General features: G+C 42.2%; 2 protein-coding genes across 2 annotated transcripts; one reads left to right on the top strand and one right to left on the bottom strand.

Annotated features, from left to right (window-relative positions):
- Nucleotides 1-7,895: 7,895 nt before the first annotated feature.
- Nucleotides 7,896-10,314, top strand: ndufb4 (NADH:ubiquinone oxidoreductase subunit B4). Its single transcript, XM_061758573.1, has 3 exons — nucleotides 7,896-8,109; nucleotides 9,331-9,474; nucleotides 10,169-10,314. The coding sequence occupies exons 1-3, from the start codon at nucleotides 7,933-7,935 to the stop codon at nucleotides 10,229-10,231; spliced, it is 384 nt and encodes a 127-aa protein (XP_061614557.1). The 5' UTR covers nucleotides 7,896-7,932; the 3' UTR covers nucleotides 10,232-10,314.
- Nucleotides 10,315-10,361: 47 nt separating this feature from the next.
- On the bottom strand, nucleotides 10,362-18,317 carry hgd (homogentisate 1,2-dioxygenase). Its single transcript, XM_061758572.1, has 14 exons — nucleotides 18,160-18,317; nucleotides 17,205-17,276; nucleotides 17,035-17,123; nucleotides 16,196-16,301; nucleotides 15,202-15,261; nucleotides 15,026-15,117; nucleotides 14,758-14,792; nucleotides 14,554-14,633; nucleotides 14,258-14,357; nucleotides 13,801-13,925; nucleotides 12,246-12,350; nucleotides 12,030-12,156; nucleotides 10,916-11,097; nucleotides 10,362-10,830 (listed from the first exon to the last, which is right to left on the bottom strand). Exons 1-14 carry the CDS (start codon nucleotides 18,172-18,174, stop codon nucleotides 10,687-10,689), a joined length of 1,332 nt encoding a protein of 443 aa, XP_061614556.1. The 5' UTR covers nucleotides 18,175-18,317; the 3' UTR covers nucleotides 10,362-10,686.
- Between the last annotated feature and the right edge of the window lie 2,089 nt (nucleotides 18,318-20,406).

The raw sequence follows: 20,406 nt of genomic DNA, 5'->3' as shown, positions 1-20,406 counted from the left end.
CAGGGTGAGCTGAGTTTCAATAAATCACCGAATGAGTGATGGGTTGGAAATAAAAGCTGCAAGACTAATATCTCAAATGGTTTTATCAGAAAACCCCCAGTAAGAGGCAATCTGAGTAGGAGAGCGAGTACATTACAGGATAATCCAAATGAACTGCATGACTCATCCACCACTCATTTACCAGTCAAAGCATGTACAGTAGCTATTAGGATGTCTTTTGAGGTGTTGTGGATGCAAGTGAAGGAATAAACTGACAATTTTCTCCAAAGCAGAAGCATTTTAGTGATATTGAATGTGCTCCGTCTGCCTCACAATTCTGAGGACCCGAGTTCGAGTCTGGCCTCGCCTATGTGGAGTTTGCATCTTCTCCCTGTAGCTGTGTGGGTTTTCGCCGGTTACTCCGGTTTCCTCCCACATCCCCAAAACATTCTTGCTAGGTTAATTGAATACTCAAATGTACTCATCTTCCTCTCTACCTTCAGTTAATCCTATCAACGGACTTCTGTAACAACCCATCTACCTGCCTACCTACCTACTGACCTCGCTACCTACTGTACCTTTCTCCTCAGCTACTCCTTACCTATTTATTTACCTAGCTACATCACTACCTAAAAAGCTCCCCATTTTAACTGAAAACAGCAATGAGTTACACAAACATTCATCCAAAACCTCAACCCTAAATTCCTAGTCACAGAGGCTGGACATGTATTATTACCCAAAGCGTCATGTTTGGAACTGTTATGCCACAAAGGGATAATATGACGTGCGTGTAAGACCCACAACACACAATGTTGTACCTGGAAAACTCGTCATGATGTCCCACTGATGACCAAATACTACAAAGGTCACCCATTCCGTCATGATGGTAAATATGTTAAAAAGGGTATTCAATCACAGCATTTGTCACACACAAACTAGTTTTCTGAGTCATAATGACTGTCTCGCAGTGATGTGTGTCGAAGCCAATGGCAGCCAACAAAATGGTGTCGTCAGAGACATGCATTATTTGACAATTTCCCGGATGCCATGTATGTAGTTAGTGGGCTTTACGGTCAAAGTGCTTCGCAGGCACTAGAAACCACTGCTCTAAGTGTTTGTCGCTTGTTGATGAGAGCTTCTCCTCATAAACAACATGCAAGTGGGACGAAGACTAAAATCTAAACCAAGTCCGGGTCGTCTCTAAAACAGAAACGCTGTGATCGTTTGCCAAACCATTCAGTATGTGGTATTTAAAAGCAGTTCGTTAACATCTCCTAACTGCCACATGACAGCTCTTATTGAATGATGGCAGCATGGATAAGACTTATTTGTCATTGGTTGCGCGCCATATAAATGGAAGGCTAAACCAACCCAAGTTGCACTATACAATCAAAATCTTACTTTGATTTCATCTCACGATCAAAGCAGAAAATGTTTGTAGCAAATTTCCTGTGCGGTTTTGCGGTCATTGAAAGTGAAGACGAGGTATTCCCTTCCTCGTGTCCCCTCTGTGGATCCTTCTCATCTATTTTCAAGCTAACCGCATACTGCGACCAAGCTTTCAGGCTGGATTCGCCTCGTTCCCCTTTTTCATCTCCCGCCACCTCCTATCGGATCAGACAGACAAGAGCGGCTCTTGTCTTCCCTCACCCCCTAGCCCCTTCGCCCCCTTCTTCTCGCCTGACAACGCCCCTCCCAAAATTGCCCTGGGCCCGCCAAAACCATCCTGTAAGTGCTGTCACAGCAGCATCGCTCATGTTCTACTGATGAAAACGTAAAACCAGAAAGCGGGAAATGGATGTTTTGTTACTTGATATATAACTCCTCTGCACGCTGACCTTACAGGATGGATGTGCGTGGGAGTCATTTTTTTTCGTGGGACTTTTTGCTTGTATCATAAACAAATGCTTTGTTTGGCAGTCTCACATATAGATTCTCTGTTAATTCTATCACTTCAATGTCACATTTGCATAAATCCGATGTGATTCTTTACTTACAAAAAAACACAACACATTACATTATATGCACTTATCTGCCACAGTATTGTGCACAGTGACAACATTTAAGTGCTGCAATAAAAATGTTACCTTTACAAGGATAGTAAAACTCATTTTGACTGTTGTTACTTTTAAATGTTTAGTTTTTTTCCACAATTACTTTTTGGTTGTTTTTTTTGACAATTTCAGGTACTCTGACTTCCTCCCACATTCCAAAAACATGCATGATAGGTTAATTGAAGGTTAATTAAATTGTCCAAAGGTGCGAATTAAAAGAGTGTGAAATATAGTAATTAGTATAGTATGTCTACAGTGCCCCGGGATTGACTGTCCAGCGTCTAACCCGCCATTCTAACCCAATAGCAGTTGGAATAAGCTCCATTTCATGTGACCCTAATGAGGACAAGCGCTAGAAAATGGATGGATGGATGCGCTGTATTAATTATATTTATACATTTTCTCTCTCTATATATATATATATATAAATATATATATATAAATAATTTTGATGTTATATTTATATATTTCTATTGTATTTTTGGTAGTCTTTTGAATTATGATTCACTTTTTTGTTGAATTTCCTCCTAAGTTCTTGCTGCGTTGACTCAACTTAAGCTCCCCATGAGAATGCTTTTCAATACAATTTATAAAGTCCAGACATCTTCATGCTCATAGTTTATGTTTGCAAAGTACGACTCTCTCTATTCTCTATATAGCCCAAGAGGAAAAAGAAGATGATGACCATCAGCGAAAAAGTGAAACTTTTAGATTAGATCAAAGAGGGCAGAAGTTATGCATCTGTGGCACGCCATTATGGCGTGAATGAATCTACAGTGCGGTACATCAAGAACGAGGAAGCAAACATCCGCAAAAATGCTTCAAATAACCTTCAATAAGGAAGTGGTAACTCAATAAACGAGTGGTAACTCTGCGTAATAAGAGAATTGTGAAAATGGAAGCTGCATGGGCATTGTGGATTGCTGATTGCAGGGAAAAGACAGTGAGGTTGGACACTAATATTATCAGGACAAAGGCCAAAGCTCTCTACGACCAAATCTTGCCTGATGACGACAATGAAGAGGCTGAAGAAGGTGCTGACGAACCTCAAGCCAGCACTAGCGCCGCCAGGAGTGATTCGCCTCCTGGAGGACGAGGCTTTTCAGCCAGCATAGACTGGTTCAAAAAATTTCAAAAATGATATGGCCTCACAAGCGTGCCTGTGTTGGCAATGTTGATGAATGTTAATTACTCTATAAGGTTTTATAATTAAAGATTTAAGTAAATATGTGTACTGTTGTAATCTTTGTCTCAAATATGTAAAGTATAAATAATGTTTACATATTTTAAACATTCTGGTACCCACATACACATCCACGAAAATTCCTGGGGGGGGGGGGGGGGGCCAACCCCACATTCGCGGTTTTTCACCTTTCGTCTGGGGTTCTGGTCCCCATTAACTGTGCAAAACGAGGGAACACTGTATTGCCTGGAAGCATTTCCGTCTCAATAAAGCAGCTTTCCCACGGTTGTGGCCAATGGTTCAAACCCAGCAAATATGCTGTGCCTCAATGCACAGTGCAAAGAAGAGATTGGCCCATTGCCAGGTATTTCAGCCATCATCCTGGAAGAACCATCAGTGACTCAGATATTGAATTGATACAATACAACATTTGTCATTTACACACCTAAATAGATTGCTGTCCATTTTGGAAATTCCTGTGGTAAACCATTAAGCATTTATTGGCTGAAAAACTGCTGACTTTGATCTCCATCTGTCTGCTTTGTCAATATTACTTTCAATGAAAACAGCAGCACCCCTGAATAGACCTTACCAGGGAGGCTGAGGAGTGTGATCCCCCTGTAGTTGGAACACACCCTCCGGTCCCCTTTCTTAAAAAGGGGGACCACCACCCCAGTCCGCCAATCCAGAGGCACTGTCCCCGAAGTCCACGTGATGTTGCAGAGGCGTGTCAACCAGGACAGCCCCACAACATCAAGAACCTTTGGGAACACCAGGCGAATCTCATCTACACCCGGGGCCTTGCCATCGAGGAGCTTTTTAACCACCTCGGTGACCTCAACCCCAGAGATAGGAGAGCCCGCCTCGGAGAACCCAGACTCTGCTTCCTCATGGGAAGGCGTGTCGATAGAATTGAGGAGGTCTTCGAAGTATTCTCCCCACAACGTCCTGAGTCGAGGTCAGCAGCGCCCCATCCCCACTATACACAGTGTTGATGGTGCATTGCTTCCCACTCCTGAAACGCCAGATGGTGGACCACAATTTCCTCGAAGCCGTCCAGAAGTCTTTCTCCATGGCCTCACCGAACTCCTCCCATGCCCGAGTTTTTCCTTAAGCGACCACCAAAGCTGCATTCCGCTTGGCCAGCCGGTACCCATCAGCTGCCTCAGGTGTCTCAGGACCAAAAAGGCCCGAAAGGACTCTTTTCTTTAGCTTGACGGCATCCCTCACCGTTGGATGAAATACATCTAAATGAAAATAATAGATGTAGGAAGTGGAAGTGTTTTGGGAGAAAGTCACTCGTTCCCTCCAGATTCATTGAGGAACTTGTGCAAACATTGTATTTGAGCCTTGTCCTTGACTATCGGCACTTTGGTTAATTTAAACTATTGATTCTTGACAAATATGACCAATGTTATATTTTATCAAATTCAGTATCTGGGAAATTGATGGTTCCTCCAGGATGACTGATGAAGTGCCTGCCATGGGCTAATCGCTTACCTACACTACACACTTGAGCACAACATTTTTGCTGAGTTTGATCGGTGAAGGAATTGGCACGCGACTACGTTTAAAACAAACCATGAGCGCTATGAAATCTGGAATTAATTTTTAAAAGAATATTGGAAAAAGATCTCAGGGGGAGCCTAATGTGATTATCTCATAAGAATTTAGTAAGAAATGTGACGAAAAAAAATTATCGCTATATTTCAAAATGTATTACACATTCAGTGACTGGTCTAAAGTGACCGCAAAAATGATGACTGAATGTTTGTGGGGGTGCTGTTGCACCAACAGACCCACAAACATCCTGTCGACTGTGAGGCAAATGTGCTAATGCTCGATCCCAGTAAAGTCTGCCGAGCAATAAATAATAAAACCAGGAAAATGATCAAAGCAATACTGTTGATTGCTTTTTGCTGTCTGTGCAGACAGGAAGGTAACACCAAAGTGGCTGCTGTGCAGAATATGAGGAGGATGGGTGGGTCAGAGCAGGAAGGGCAGAACTTGGGAGCATGGCAAGCCAGGGTGGAATTCCATCGACCGTGAGATATTTCGGGCGGAGCCGTAAAGTTGAAAGCTTCCTATATACAGTACAGAGAGGAAGCACGGCGGTCGGAGGAGACAAACATGGGTGTGAAGCTTGGGTGGTACAAAATGTACCTCGACTCCTTCAACGACCGCCTCACTGACTTGTTTTATACCATGTTTAGAAATGACAATGTCTTTATGTGCCGTTGCTGAAAACAAGGGTGGGACATTAAATTCCTATAACATTCCTCAAAGGCAAGAGACTGATGGGAAATATTATGAATAAGAAGCAGCATGAGGTCACTGTCTGTAAGTCTACAAACCACTTCAAGGACCTCTGGTAAAGAGCAAAACTATATTAGGGATGTGGCCACAAATGGAACCTGCTCTGGTTTTCTTAGCTCGACTTCCCTTTAGAAGCCATTTTAAAGCAGCAGCAACGTTGCATATGATTACTACGGCTGAGCGAAATGTTGTTTTCATCACTTCTTCACATTTGTGTCACAGTTAAGTCTCTTTGCATCAAGCATTGTTGGGCAAACTGCTCGGAAATCAAGTAAAATTCTGAAACATGAATAATTCACAAGGTTAAATATCGCGGTGGCCACTGTGTTGACAGGCTTGATGCTTGTTGGCCAAGGGAAGTTATGAACTTCCTGTGAATTCTGATGTCCTGGAGGCCAGTCGGTCATTTCATCAGCCCTCAAAGCCAGAGCTCTGTCAGCATCTCTGTAACCAAGGCAACTCGACAGACAAATTTGTGTGCAATCCAATTCACGTGCATAAAGCTTTTAGGCACTTCACTGAAAGCACTTGCCATGAGGCGAAAAGGGGAAAATGTTCAATCAATGATTCATTCTATTGCAATGGATAAATTGTTAGCTTCTACATGATCACTTTGAGTCTCAGACAATAAATATTCTTACAAAATGCTCCATGGCTGCAACTGAACTCGGAGTAATGAATTGTATGGATTTTCTGGCTGGTGTTGTCTGGCGTGTTGTCTGGTGGAGATGGCTCTCTAGTGGTTATATGAACAAAATACAACATGAACAATGGACGTTTCGACAGGTTTAGCTTGTTTTATTTTAAAATGGGGAATCCCCGTGTCTAAATCAATTATAATCGTGTCAAAAGCTTGATTTTGTTCAAATTCCAAAAGTGACCCTCATATTAGAGATGAACTAGTCAGAGTGAAATATTTCACCTTTTTTTCTATATAATATATACCTATAATGTTGATGACTATAGCTTGGAGCAAACGAAAGTCCAAAATTAACTACCTCTCGAGATGAGAGCATTATGTAACAAACAATCAAGAAACAATGGAAATAGGCAGGAACGTGCCCTCGTCCCAAGCACTCAGTGAATTGATGTAACGTATGAATAAATGAACTTTTTCTACCACGTTCCACTTTATTGTGATGCGCCTGTCCTTGCAGGCCAAATGATGATTTATATCAGGTGTCTTATCTTCCAACAATTCAGAGCATTTGGCCACAACTTAACCGACGCGAGCTATTGACGAGGGAGCGGTCAGTCTCCTGTGGTTTATCTCCTCGGACACGGCTGACTTTGAGCAAGGTGGACCACCTTGTCCCTGCCCAGAGCCACCCGCACGGCCTGCTCTGCAACCACCTGAAACTTGTGCTCTATTTCCCCGATTGCAGGTTCGTGCGTGTGGCACTGGGTCTTGAGCCTCCTGCTCTCCTCCGCCAATCTGTTCTTCTCCTGGCCCTCGCGCTTGCGCTTCATCCACTGCTCGTCGCGGGCCCTCTGCGCCCTCACCAGCGTCTCGGCCGAGGCGGAGGCCGCCAGCCGGTAGTCCTCCCTCTCCCGTAGCGCGTTCTTCAGCTCGTTGTGCAAACGCTGGTTCTGCACATAAACGTCCGGCACCTCGCCGACCCGCTTGGTATTCAGCAAGCCCTTCCGCACCATCTCAGTCCACTCCGTTTGGAAAGTGTCGAGAGTTGCGGTCATCCTCATCTGACAGAGAAAATTGCGTATAAAGTCGTCTGCGGTGACGTGCAGCTCGGAGACGAGGGCGGAAGAAACGCCGTGAGCTGCTCCCGCGCGCTCATTGATGCTTTTGACTGTCGCCTCCAAATCTTCTTCTCCTTCCGTCAAGCTCCCGTCGTCATCATCACCATCGTCGTTGTCTCCATCGTCTTCTTTGTCTCCTTCATCACCAGCAGCGCTCCCATCAGCGCCATCGTGATCGTCACCACCATCAACACCGTCACCATCGCCGTCAGCACCGTCCGCGGCATCATCACCCTCAACTTCCCCATCAACATCATTATCTTCGTCACGATCATCACCGTCAGGATCACACATATCGTCTTGGTCCATTGCGTTATCGTCTGTGCTCATAGTTGGACGGAAAACTTGACACTATTGCCCCCCTTGTAGAGCGTCATCGTTGACCCCGGAGTTGTAAATCCACAACTAAAATGTGGCAACGTCACCACCTCTCGATTATATTTAAGTAAACAGACGTGGTGACGTGTCTATCATATCGCGTCACCATCAACTAGTTGATGTCTTTTCCCTGGGACTTTTCCATCTTTTGTGTGTTGTTGTTTCCATGGAGATGAAGGCCACGCGAGAATTCGCAAAGTCGCGTCAGTGTCAAAACAAAACAACGCGAGAGTTCCGTATTCTCGCGGCCGACAGAAAACTGTCATGGCGGAGTACCGAGAAGCGCCCTTGGCTACGCGGCCGAAAACATTGGACCCAAATGAATATTTTAATGTTTCACCGGAGTATCGAAGGGCCGAGGAGGCCAGGGCTGCGCTGCGGGCGAATCTCAAGAGGCAGTACCAGCTTCAACTGAACAACCCGCATAGGAAAGAGCTTATTGTAAGTGGCTACCGGCGAGCTAACAATGTCACCCTTGGCTTGGAGAAGCAGTCCAGCTAACATGCTAACCGGCACACTTGTCAACATTATTCATAACAGTCCAGTTTAGTTAACATTCAACTCTGTTATTCGTGTTTTATAGATTTTCAACTATATGGCGTGCGGTTCTGTCAGCCCGCTAACGGACTATATTTTAAGGCTAGCAATTTAGTTGTTTGTTTGAATTCATTTTGAAATTATTCATCCCAGCGTTGCACTTACGATGCCACATGAGCACGAGAGTTATAGCACCCAAAAACAAATTATGTTCCAGCGCTAATTTTCTATTCTGTAAAATTGCTAATTTATTAGGGTGTCATTGATTAAAATGATAAACCGCGAGACTCATCACTCGCTCAAGCCAAGCAATCACACATCATTGCATTTTCTCACACGAACAGAACAGCTATAGCACCAAAATTAGGTTCATTTGCTAATAAATTAAAATTGATCAGCCGTGCGCATCAAAGTCGTGGGCAGCCATGTCCGTCCAAAAAGTCTCCATCGGCTTTTCACCTGTATTGCACTTTTTTTTTTTTTTTTTTACCTTCAAGGTACTCCAAAGTGCTTTAACACTGTTTCCTCATCGACTTACTGTACTATACTATGCATCAGGAGCAACTGGGGGTACAGCGTCTTCTTTAATGTGTCACTAAATCGAACGCCTGTGAAACGTCATCATCCAGAAACCTATTTTTTCAAGCGTCCTGCTAAAATAGTACAAGCATGGCGCCGTGCTGGCAGGCAAAAATGAATCACTTATCCCAGGCGGCGGCTCTATACAAGGTGTCATTACAGCGATCGATTTCACCAAAACAAGCCTACACAAATTTATCTAACCTCGCTATTTTCACTCTTTGTCTCAAAAAAAAAAATACATCCAGACTTTGAACATGGGTGAGAATTTCGCCCCAGGCTTGCTTTTGAGCCAACTGAGTACGTTAACTAGTATGGGGAAATCAGGCTTGCTTTTCAGGTGCTTATGAGTAGGGTTTTGACTGAAATGTGAGTGGGTCGAGATCTGTTAAAAACCCTCAGAAAATAATCTTCCTCATCTACTACAGCTAAACTGATGGATGTCAATTTGTTAAAAACATTATCACCTCCATTATTGGCAATCGCTCGTCTTCAATAAACTCATGTGAAAAAAAATTGTTTTTAAACATTTTTATTGTGTAACAGGAAGATCCCGCCCTGACACGCTGGGTATACGCCCGTGGCAACCCCTACACACACTTCAGGCCCACCAACAAGACGTCTCTGTTGGGGGCCATGTTTGGGGTTTTTCCACTCTTCTTCTTCTATTACGTCTTCAAGACAGACAGGGTATGTACCCGAGTTGCTTGTTTTTTAAGTGTGTGTGTGTGGCAGACAGGGTATGTGCGCTAGTTGCTTGTTTTTTAAGAGTGTGTGTGTGTGTGGAGGATGACAACAGGTAACCCCTCTACTACAGTTGTCATGGTTTGTCAAAGGTGAATTCTCAAATTCCATTACAAACATGAGCTTTACTCATTTTGATAGTTTATCTCTTTAGCTAAAATTTAGCACATTTTTGTCATTTCAATTAAGTTACAGTTCATTCTTAAAGGCACCTTTCTGTCAGAAATACTCAATTGGAAGAAAAAATGTTGGAAACAATACTGGTTTTCTGCCTGATGCGAGACCCCCAACATGCTGTGGAAAAAACGGCATCTGTTTAGCTATTTGTGTTTGGCCACACTGCAGCCTTCAGATAGCTTCCTACTTGGCTATCGTTCTTATTCAGGTCTCAATCAAGGAGCCCGTTAACTAGGCGGAATTTGTTATTGACCGCACACAACGCTAGGATTTGTAATCGTGACTATTGAAGATTCAACATTTATGATTGTCAGCAGATTGGGAAGGGAAAATCACTGAACATACCCTACACTGGTCAGACTAATCTTCTAGAGCCATCTGATAATAGGCTCAAATTCAGCCCGAATATCCGTATGTGTGTACCCATCTTTACGCGTCATGTTGATTGTTTTTTTTTTTACAGGACAGAAGAGAGCAGCGTATTAAAGATGGAACGCTGGAACGCAAGTTCAGTTTGTCATCGTGACCTCTGCTGTACAAAAATCAACCTGCCTCTTGTTTCGGTGTGTGTAATAAATAACTAAATAAAACTATACTGTCATAATCAAAGGTGTTGTGGCTTTATATGGCATGCTCAGAAAAGGTTAATGCTGGGGGAGAATCATGATATTTTAATTGTATACATATCAGGGTGGGTGGGAGCAGTCATAAATCAAGTGACAGTTATGGAATGATAAAGTTTTACTGATTTTTCTTCTTTTTTTGCCCATCCAATGAATGTACAGTTGTTCCAATTAAATATACATATATATATATATATATATATTTTATTTTTTTTCAAACAGTACCGTGTTACATGTCAAATGTGTGATATAGAGTAGTGACTACATGGAACTTGAGTGGCTATGTTAAAATATATTTGGAAATTGAAATATGTTGAGTTTTGCTTGGCTATTGCATTTGGCCCGGATTCTGCGTTGTCTAGTGTTTTGTGGGCTGCCAGTTGGGGTTAAAGTGGCTGCGTAGATGCTCCCAGCACTGGTAATAGCTCTTGTCAAGCTTCTGGCACGTCTCCAGACCCCACTTGGTCACAGCCATGCTGAAGGATGATTCGAACATGAACGCCTGAGGGAAGCAAGATGTAACAGATGTGAAGTTGTTTTGTACAATTATTCGAGTTTCCTTGTTTCCTTGTTTTATTTTTTTTTACCATGGTTCCTTCAGCCACCCTCTCTGGTTTGAGCTCAGCTAAGCTGTTCTTCTCAAAACAGTCAGCGTCAGGGCCGTGTGGGGTCATGATGCTGTGGAGGCTGGCCCCTCCCGGCTGGAAACCCTCCTCTTTGGCTTCATAGTGGCCCTTTATAAGCCCCATGAATTCACTCATGCAGTTACCTTGAAACACCAGCAGGCGGAGCTGTTACACAATACTAGAGCAAATAGTGGATGTGATAATATCAAATGACACTAGGTGGCTTTACAAATATAGTACAGTATAAGTTTAAACGTCTATTATAGCAATATAGTACTGGCTTATTAAAATTTAGAACACGTACAACAGTCTCTATACATTAACCCTCAATCGTTGTATGATTTTTACTACGCTTTCATCTTTTAGATTTTGTTTTATTTGTATCCATTCATTTTTATTTTTCAACCCTTCAAATTCCTGTTTCCAACTTGAAAATTTACATTGTTTTTCAGTTCCAACTTTTTTCTTATTTGTAGCCAGCAGAAAGAGCTTACAATTCTCCTATTAAAATGTCATGATTGTATATGGTTAGCAGAAGAGGGTATCGCCACTTTATTGTAAAATCTAAATAGCTCGTTTGCTCCACCGAAGCTCACTTAAGCCATTAAACGCCTCTTTCGCAAGCTAGGAATATTACATGAAATTGCTCCCTTATCCAAAAATTAACAAATGATGAAATCTGATCGAGAATAAAAAACAAATAAGTGTTGATTCTACTGCAGAATGAGACCGATTACACAAATTGCATGACTCAATCAGTAAAGAAGGAATTTAAAAAATGTCGTAGTCATGCATTTCAATTGGCTGAAAATGGCCACAATAGCCAAAAGCTGCAATTTGATGTAAGGAATATATAACTGATAATATGTAAAGAGTTGAAGTTGAAAATCACAAACTAAGACAATCTCCATCCTTGGGAGGTTTCATTACATCTGCATTAACACAGCTAAGATGTTTTAAAATAAAAAACGAGGTGGACACAAATGGCCAGCGTAGAGACCAGAGGGAGTATACAGATTGAAGTATATTCCTATCTCATCCATTTTCTCACTTCCGCACAAATGTTATGCCTTACGGTGATAATATGGTGGACGGAAGGTATGGTCAGCCACACCCCAGCGCGGGGGGAAGATCACAAAGTCAGCGATGGCCACACCCGGTCTGGTGGATTTGGCCGTCAAAACAGTAAAGATGGATGGATCCTAAACAATATTAGAAGCAACATAGAACTCAAGAGAGTGTGCTAGTAATGATTTTGGTTTTGGAAATTGTGGACACAAATGAGACTCACTGCATGATCAAAGGCCACACAGTTGATGACCATGAAGTTGTTGACGTTGTACTTGTACGGTGTGTAGTTGCCGTGCCAGGCGACCACGTTGAAGGGAGAGAAATCCTAACGGAACGGAACAAGACATGACAATTTGACCATAAGCAAGTAGGTAACTAACACAAAAGGAATCGAGCTTTTCACAGAGAGCACCAACAATGGCTGACGTCGGTGTACTCTGGGTTTGTGCTGCTTGACAGAAAGGAGGGCGGGGTAAATGGTCGTAATGAAAAGGGTTTGTGAAATAAGTTGTACTTCTGCTCCTCTTCCATTCCCCTTGTTCTTTGTGAGCCAAGTCTGCAGGTTTTACTCAGTAATTGGCGTCAAAATCAAACTTTCACAAACTTTCATCATTTCGACGCTCACTGCAGTGCATTAAGGGGTTGTTCGATGTGGGGGGGATGGGGGGGGGGCTGAAATAAACCAGTAACGGTGGGTGCAGAGCTATTTCTTTATCTTGGTTGTTAAAAAAAAAAGAGAGCAATTTTGTAGCGTTCTGCTGTTCTGATAATGTCACGGGGGGAAAAAATACAGCAGCAGCTCTAAAATCGATATAGTTCATTACAACTCAAGCTGTCTTCTTAGTGACCTTGGCACTCTTTACACACACATTACCACGTAAGCTTCCACACACTGACAAGAAGTCATTGCACGTAGTTCATTACATAACCTAGATGAACTAAATACACACTCACACACACACACGTAGAGTTGCTGCTGCACTCAAAGATCTTTGGTCAACCTGCAGGACGATTATTCCTGAACATTCACTTGCGGTAGCTCTGCCAGATTCGATTAAAATGGAAAGTGGGAGACAGTTGCAAGCACACACACACACGAAATAAAAAACATATTGGCCCAGTCAAGCAAATAATAAGTTAATTTGAGCAGTTTTGGTGCTCAGCGGGGGGGCAAAACAGCGGGAAAAGATGGGAGCATCTTCCCTAAAATGAGACCTCCCTCCCCCACCTCCCATCTTATTTCCTGCCCCCCTTCTCGGCCTGCACTCCAGGCGTCAGGAAAAAGAAGCTGCCACCTTTAAACCTCAGACCTTAAAAAAAAAAAAAAAAAATGGAGCAAGAGGCTTGAAAATGTTTTACCGTGACAAACATCTCATCCATTCTGTCTACCCAATTATGTGCCTAACAGGACATTTGCAGGAGGTGTGGGGGTATCATTCTCTGAGTGAAATCTGTTGCAATTCATGCTTAACTTGAGTTGTTTTTCACTTTCTGCAACTCTGAACGCCTTAACTCATTATGAGCGATTAAGACGCATAATTGAGGTGGAAACATTTCGATAATAAATCACCGGGGATGGTAAATCAATCAGCGGCGACGGCTAATGGATCAAATGCGTCCCTTGGACAGTTTCCTGGCTGTTAGTCATTGTCGCGCTTCACTGGTGTTTACTGAAGCACATGCAAACTCCAAATGGGGTAATAGGGCAGATAGGCCTTACGTGGCAGATAGGACACCGTTGGAGTACAAGGACACACAGAAAGCACACAAAACACCTGTTGGCAGGCGAAGAGCCTCCCTTGGTATTTATTGATGACGGTGTAACCTGTGGACACTTCCCGATCCTCGTACCACGCCACTGGACACAGGAAGTCTCTCGGGTTGGCCAGACCGTTGCCTCCTGCAAAGAGTCACACACGCGTGTACTTGTATGTACTTGTTGTAAAGTTTAAAACAATGTCACTTCAATGTTGAGGGCATGATAGTATTTTCTGAGGGTCTGCAAGACTATGGAGCAACTGGAGAACATACAGTTATTGTCTTCATAATTTGATAATTGCTGAAAACATATGCAAAGACTGAGAACTATTTGGTACTGAATTGTGGAGATATAGTGTTAAACCGTTTTTCACCATTTCGGTTTTCCTGAATTTTTGGGTATGGCTAAAAGAGCGGGCCGTGACGCACTTGGGTGTCCGGCATGTTTTTCGCTATTCATACGCCGACACCCACCTATAGGCCCGAGGTCAGGGAGTTCAAAATGTGCTCCATACACCTCCAGGATATAACCTCTCGTTTCTCCAAACACGTCCACGCTGAAGCGCATCCCTTGCTGGAAACATGATGAACGATGAAAATTAAAGATTAAAGACAGGTGTGTCTCAATACTTTTGTCCATATTGTGCAGACACGTAGGGTGCTTAGCTAGCAATTCTTCTTTTTCTCACTTTTGTAAAGTAAACTTCCCAAATATGGCCCCAAAAAAAAAACAGTGTCAGAGGATTGCAGACACGAGCAAGAAAACGTACCTGAATGACACATATCTCATTCGGCTCGACCATCATCTTGCCAAACTCTGTGGTGATCAAGAGCTCGCTCTGCTGTGGCACTAAAGAGACAAACAGTACGAGGACCAGCAAAAAGAAAATATGAGGGAATAAGCACACTCACAATTGAGCAATTAGTGTGAAAGATAGGGGTGTAAACATCCCTCCTTTTTTTATTTTGCTCACCAATCAGAAAGTCTCCATCGGAGTTGTTGAAGCATCTGGAACATGAGAAACAAACAAAAAAAACATTAGATCCGCCTTCACGATCTTACGCTAGAATCTGCATGCTGCCTTTTCCAGGATAATAATCCTCAGTTATGATTTACACTGCACTGAATCTTTCTGAGAGCTGTTTTCTAATATTTCTCTGTCACGGCACTAAAAAGGGTCCGGATCATTTTAGTTGCAAATCTCAATAATAAACATCATATGCACATAAGTCCATTCACACTTGTTCATCATGGAGGTGTTGCAGGTGTACACGTGGATGCCAATGCCGTTGCGAGATTTAGCATCCCCAGCACCGCAGATGGTGTGCAGACCCTGCAACATTCACAGACAACAGTCACACTGAAAACCTTTGATTTCAAGTTTAAACATTGAAAAAGAGAAAAAAGATAAGCTCACAGCCACAAAGTCGACTAGCTTCTCTGTAGACTTGGGGATGGAGAATGGGCGCCATCGCATCTGTAAGAGGAAACCAACACAATCGCAATGATGTATCGCAGTTAATTGTTCCCCCTCCCCTATATCACAAATTATTTAAGGATTGTTTTTTTTTTTATGGGTTTTTACATTTTCATACTGTACAGGCAAGTCCTAATTTAGAATTGTGTACTGTCAGTGTAGTATCACGTTGTGCTGCAACATGCCCGGCAGCACCGAGTTCTACTGGATTTAGATGAAGCGTAATTAATTGTTATTTTTGGTTCCACTAGTTTAATTAACTTGAAGCCATCGCTACAATTGACAGCAGTAAACTCAAGACACCAAAAGCTAAATGATCCACACCAGCCACATGTTATAAACATGTTTCAGTGTTATATGAAATTTAAAAAAAAAAAGAAATAAATCATTTTGTGAACATTTTTTAATTTTGATAATTCCTTGATTTTCTTTTTTTTTTTTTTTTTTTTTCTCCAACATGAAGCATCTTTAATTTAGTTTTTCCAAGACATGTAGTTACTCATATTTCAAATTATGTCAACATTTTTGGGGCACCCTTACACATTTTATGGGGAAATTGAAGCAAAAGCATGGCGCTCAAACATATGGAAGAGAATTTGACTACATTTCTTCAGTCAGCTAAGATGAACTGATGATAAATATATAAACTCTTAATCAATACCTGTATATACCAGCGTTGTATTGTGCAGAATAATGTCACCAGAGTGGAGGTCTGCATCGATGTAGCATAGCTGAAAATCAGCTGACCAGATAGATCACATTGTTCTTTTAACCGCTATTTGATACTAAATTATCAGCACAAGTCATGCACTTGACTGTGCTTCACTTGCTACAGGACACGATTAAGCAACAATCAGTTCCAGACAATCAAACGAGGTAATGGATCATGATGGCCCTTCCAAACAAATAACAGACTACAGTGCTTCCATGTTACCTGGTTGGGATCGGGCTCCACCTCGTCCCACTTCTCTGTCAGATTCCCACAGGGCGCAGGCAGGAAAGGTTTATGTTTGACAGATGGGAGAATGCGATAAAGCCAGCTGGAAACAAGCGAAATTATTAAAATATCCATTTAATTTGACAGAGAGAATTTGACAGTGTACAGTATATATATGGATATACAGTAATGGCTCGCTATATCTTGGTTCAGAAATACCAGTCTCAATTCACAAATACCAATCTAGCCTGACATACAGCTAATGTAGACACTCATAACAATATGGACAGGAACAAATGCAAGTAAAGAGCAATGTTTAGCTTGATTTTATACAACTAAAGTACCGTAGTTAAAAAGAGCTCAAGTTAAAAAGAATTCTGGGAAGCAGCAGGATCTGCCAGTCCTTCTTCCCATGATGTTTTGCGCTGCCTACACGCCGGGATCGTCACTGTGGAGCACAGTGCCTAATGCTTTAGGCAGGAAATGACCCATTTTCACCATGTCCGCACGGGCTGTTATTCACATCACTCAGGCAGACCGCACCTGACTTTTAGAGGCATGTGCTCATGTAGAGTGTGTGAAATGGTGACCTCAAGTGGACAAATAAAATACCAGCATCTCTCTTAATTGTCATGTATTGACATAGAATTGCATATATGTGAAACTTATAAATTCATATAAATTGTACAATAAATAATTCTCGGCTACTTTGTGGATTTCATCTATTGTGTGTGTGTGTGGGAGGGGAGGTGGGGTGGGGTTTAGGTCCTGCAACCTTGTTCCCCGTGATAAATGAGGGATTACTGTACAGTATAGTGTTAGAAAAAGATGGAGACCTCCTCTTATTGGCTGGACGTGGGCAGGTGAAGGCCGATCCAGAGAGCTGTTCAGCGTAGAGGCCATACGGGCACACCTGAGGATTGTTCTACAGAGACGTGGTGGCGCATTCAGGTGTCATTGTGAAAATGGGGATTATCCATGAAAATTCAACTTCAACCTGTCCTACCTGTCCTTCAGGTAAAGAACCAGGACAGCGAGGGTCTTCGGAGGAGAATTCATTCCCAAATCCACACAAGTACTGAAAACCAGACATTCAACATGTCACGTTTAAGAGGGAAAAGACACACACTCACCATGCAGCTTCATTGTAATGCAGGATAAAGGTGTTCACGCTGCTTATAATTAAATTGGAAGGCTCGTCATTAAGTGTTTTTCTTAATTGTTGTCACAGTGATTCACATTAGATTTGTGATAAAACAAAGCACAGTCATCCATTATTTGGTGTTCCAGATAGAGACTCATTAAACCGGCATCCTCCAGTGATATTTTAATTCAGATTGCTTTATTAGACACAACCACTGCTATTTAAACTTGTGCTGACTATCACCACCCTATGACCACTGGCATGTAAAGAAATGTTGCTGAGTCATTGGGAGTGTGCAGACTTACGCGCAAATGTGTTCCATGTGCGTGTCTTGGTATATTTTCTGTCTTCTATTTCAAAACAAAACTTAACAGATTCACCAACAAAAGAACCCCCCATAAAAAAAAATGTAAAAATCACTATTCTTTAAGCAAAAGAGATGTTTAATATACTGTCGATTTATGGCAGGGAAATGGCTTTGTTTTGGGACTTGTACTTTAAAAGCTTAGCGTCCCCACGGTCACATCTGGGCAGCTGTTGAATGCTGCATCCTGATTGGTCGGGAGCAACATCGCCCCTCTCTCAGCCCGTCTGCTTCGGCTGTAGAAAGTCTTGCTTGTTTGTTGCACATTGAACTTTATTTATTAATGATACGAAAATAGGAACGGATGTGGCGAACCCATTCTTCCATTATTTTTTTTTAATTCCACAGTGACAGAGAATTTGTATCTGTATGTGCAAGTTTTAAAAAACTGACACACTCACTTATACTAAACAAAAAAGACAGTGTTTTGGAATGAGATAAATGCTGCCTTACCTTGAGTTCAGCCATTCTGTCCTGGAGGCAGCCGCAAGTGTGACAAAAGATATAAATGAATGACTCTTACGGCATTCTCCTCGAGCAAACTCCGCTGAATGCCCGCAGTGCGCGGACGAGGGGGCTGGATTTGCACTCTTTGTCAATATGGCTTCAATTAGGCCTCCTTGTGGCCAATGAAAAAGGGCCTATGGCAAAAGGGGAGAGGAGGGGTCAGAGGTGGGACCGCGCGCAAACAAAGATGAGTGTCCAATGCTGCCAGGACAAACAACAAGTTTTTCAAGCTTTGCAAGAGTAATGGTCGCGGTAGGTAGTAGAAGGTGTGTGCTGTGATTGTGAGAAAACAAGAAAACGGCTGGCAGTGAAAAAGTGAATGTTGGTCATTATGCTGGAGTAAACTTTCTTTATTTACACATAGTAAGGCATCGTTTCTACAACCCCAATTCCAATGAAGTTGGGATGTTGTGTTAAACATAAATAAAAACAGAATACAATGATTTGCAAATCATGTTCAACCTATATTTAATGGAATACAGTACAAAGACAAGATATTTAATGTTCAAACTGATAAACTTCATTGTTTTTAGCAAATAATCATTAACTTGGAATTTTATGGCTGCAACACGTTCCAGAAAAGCTGGGACAGGGTCATGTGTACCACCGTGTTACATCACCTTTTCTTTTAACAACATTCAATAAACGTTTGGGAACTGAGGACACTAAATGGTGAAGCATTGTAGGTGCAATTCTTTCCCATTCTCGCTTGATGTACAGCTTAAGCTGTTTAACAGTCCAGGGTCTCCGTTGTTGTATTTTACGTTTCATAATGCGCCACACATTTTCAATGGGAGACAGGTCTGGACTGCAGGCAGGCCAGTCTAGTACCCGCACTCTTTTACTACGAAGCCAAGCTGTTGTAACAAAATGTGGTTTGGCATTGTCTTGCTGAAATAAGCAGGGGCGTCCATGAAAAAGACATCGCTTGGATGGCAGCATATGTTTCTCCAAAACCTGTATGTACCTTTCAGCATTAATGGTGCCTTCACAGATGTGTAAGTTACCCATGCCATTGGCACTAACACAGCCCCATACCATCACAGATGCTAGCTTTTGAACTTTGCGTCCACAACAGTCCGGATGATTCTTCTCCTCTTTGGCCTGGAGGACACGACGTCCACAATTTCCAAAAACAATTTGAAACGTGGACTCGTCGGACCACAGAACACTTTTCCGCTTTGCATCAGTCCATCTTAGATGAGCTCGGGCCCAGAGAAGCCGGCGGCGTTTCTGGGTGTTGTCGATAAATGGCTTTTGCTTTGCATAGTAGAGTTTCAAGTTGCACTTACGGATGTAGTGCCGAACTGTATTTACTGACATTGGTTTTCTGAAGTGTTCCTGAGCCCATGTGGTGATATCCTTTACACATTGATGTCGGTTTTTGATGTAGTGCCACCTGAGGGATCGAAGGTCACGGGCATTCAATGTTGGTTTTCGGCCTTGCCGCTTACATGCAGTGATTTCTCCAGATTTTCTGAACCTTTTGATGACATTATGGACCGTAAATGATGAAATCCCTAAATTCTTTGCAATTGTACGTTGAGAAACATTGTCCTTAAACTGTTGGACTATTTTCTCACGCACTTGTTCACAAAGAGGTGAACCTTGCCCCATCTTTGCTTGTGAATGACTGAGCAATTCAGGGAAGCTCCTTTTCTACCCAATCATGGCACCTACCTGTTCCCAATTAGCCTGTTCACCTGTGGGATGTTCCAAACAGGTGTTTGATGAACATTTTTCTTTTTTTCCACCTGTCCCAGCTTTTTTGGAACGTGTTGCAGCCATAAAATTCTAAGTTAATTATTATTTGCTAAAAACAATCACGTTTATCAGTTTGAACATTAAATATCTTGTCTTTTTAGTGTATTCGATTAAATATAGGTTGAACATGATTTGCAAATCATTGTATTCTGTTATTATTTATGTTTAACACAACGTCCCAACTTCATTGGAATTGGGGTTGTAAAACAAACCTCCGTCTGCAACTGCAAGCCCCTAAAAAATATATATGTTCATGTAATGTTAAATGTTAATGTTAAATCACAAAGTCTCTATGTGTGAATCAAAACAAAACATGATTACTTTTTATACTGGAGCTTATTATTTGGGAGATTCACATTGTGGCTGGAGTGGAAAATGCACCAAAGACAACTGCTTTGTGCTAAACAACAACATGCAGGGCTGAAAAAA

The sequence above is a fragment of the Phyllopteryx taeniolatus genome, chromosome 20, assembly GCF_024500385.1.
Source record: "Phyllopteryx taeniolatus isolate TA_2022b chromosome 20, UOR_Ptae_1.2, whole genome shotgun sequence".
NCBI classification, from domain to species: domain Eukaryota; kingdom Metazoa; phylum Chordata; class Actinopteri; order Syngnathiformes; family Syngnathidae; genus Phyllopteryx; species Phyllopteryx taeniolatus.
Note: the sequence above shows the minus strand (reverse complement) of the source record. Positions and strands in the feature narration are given on the sequence as shown.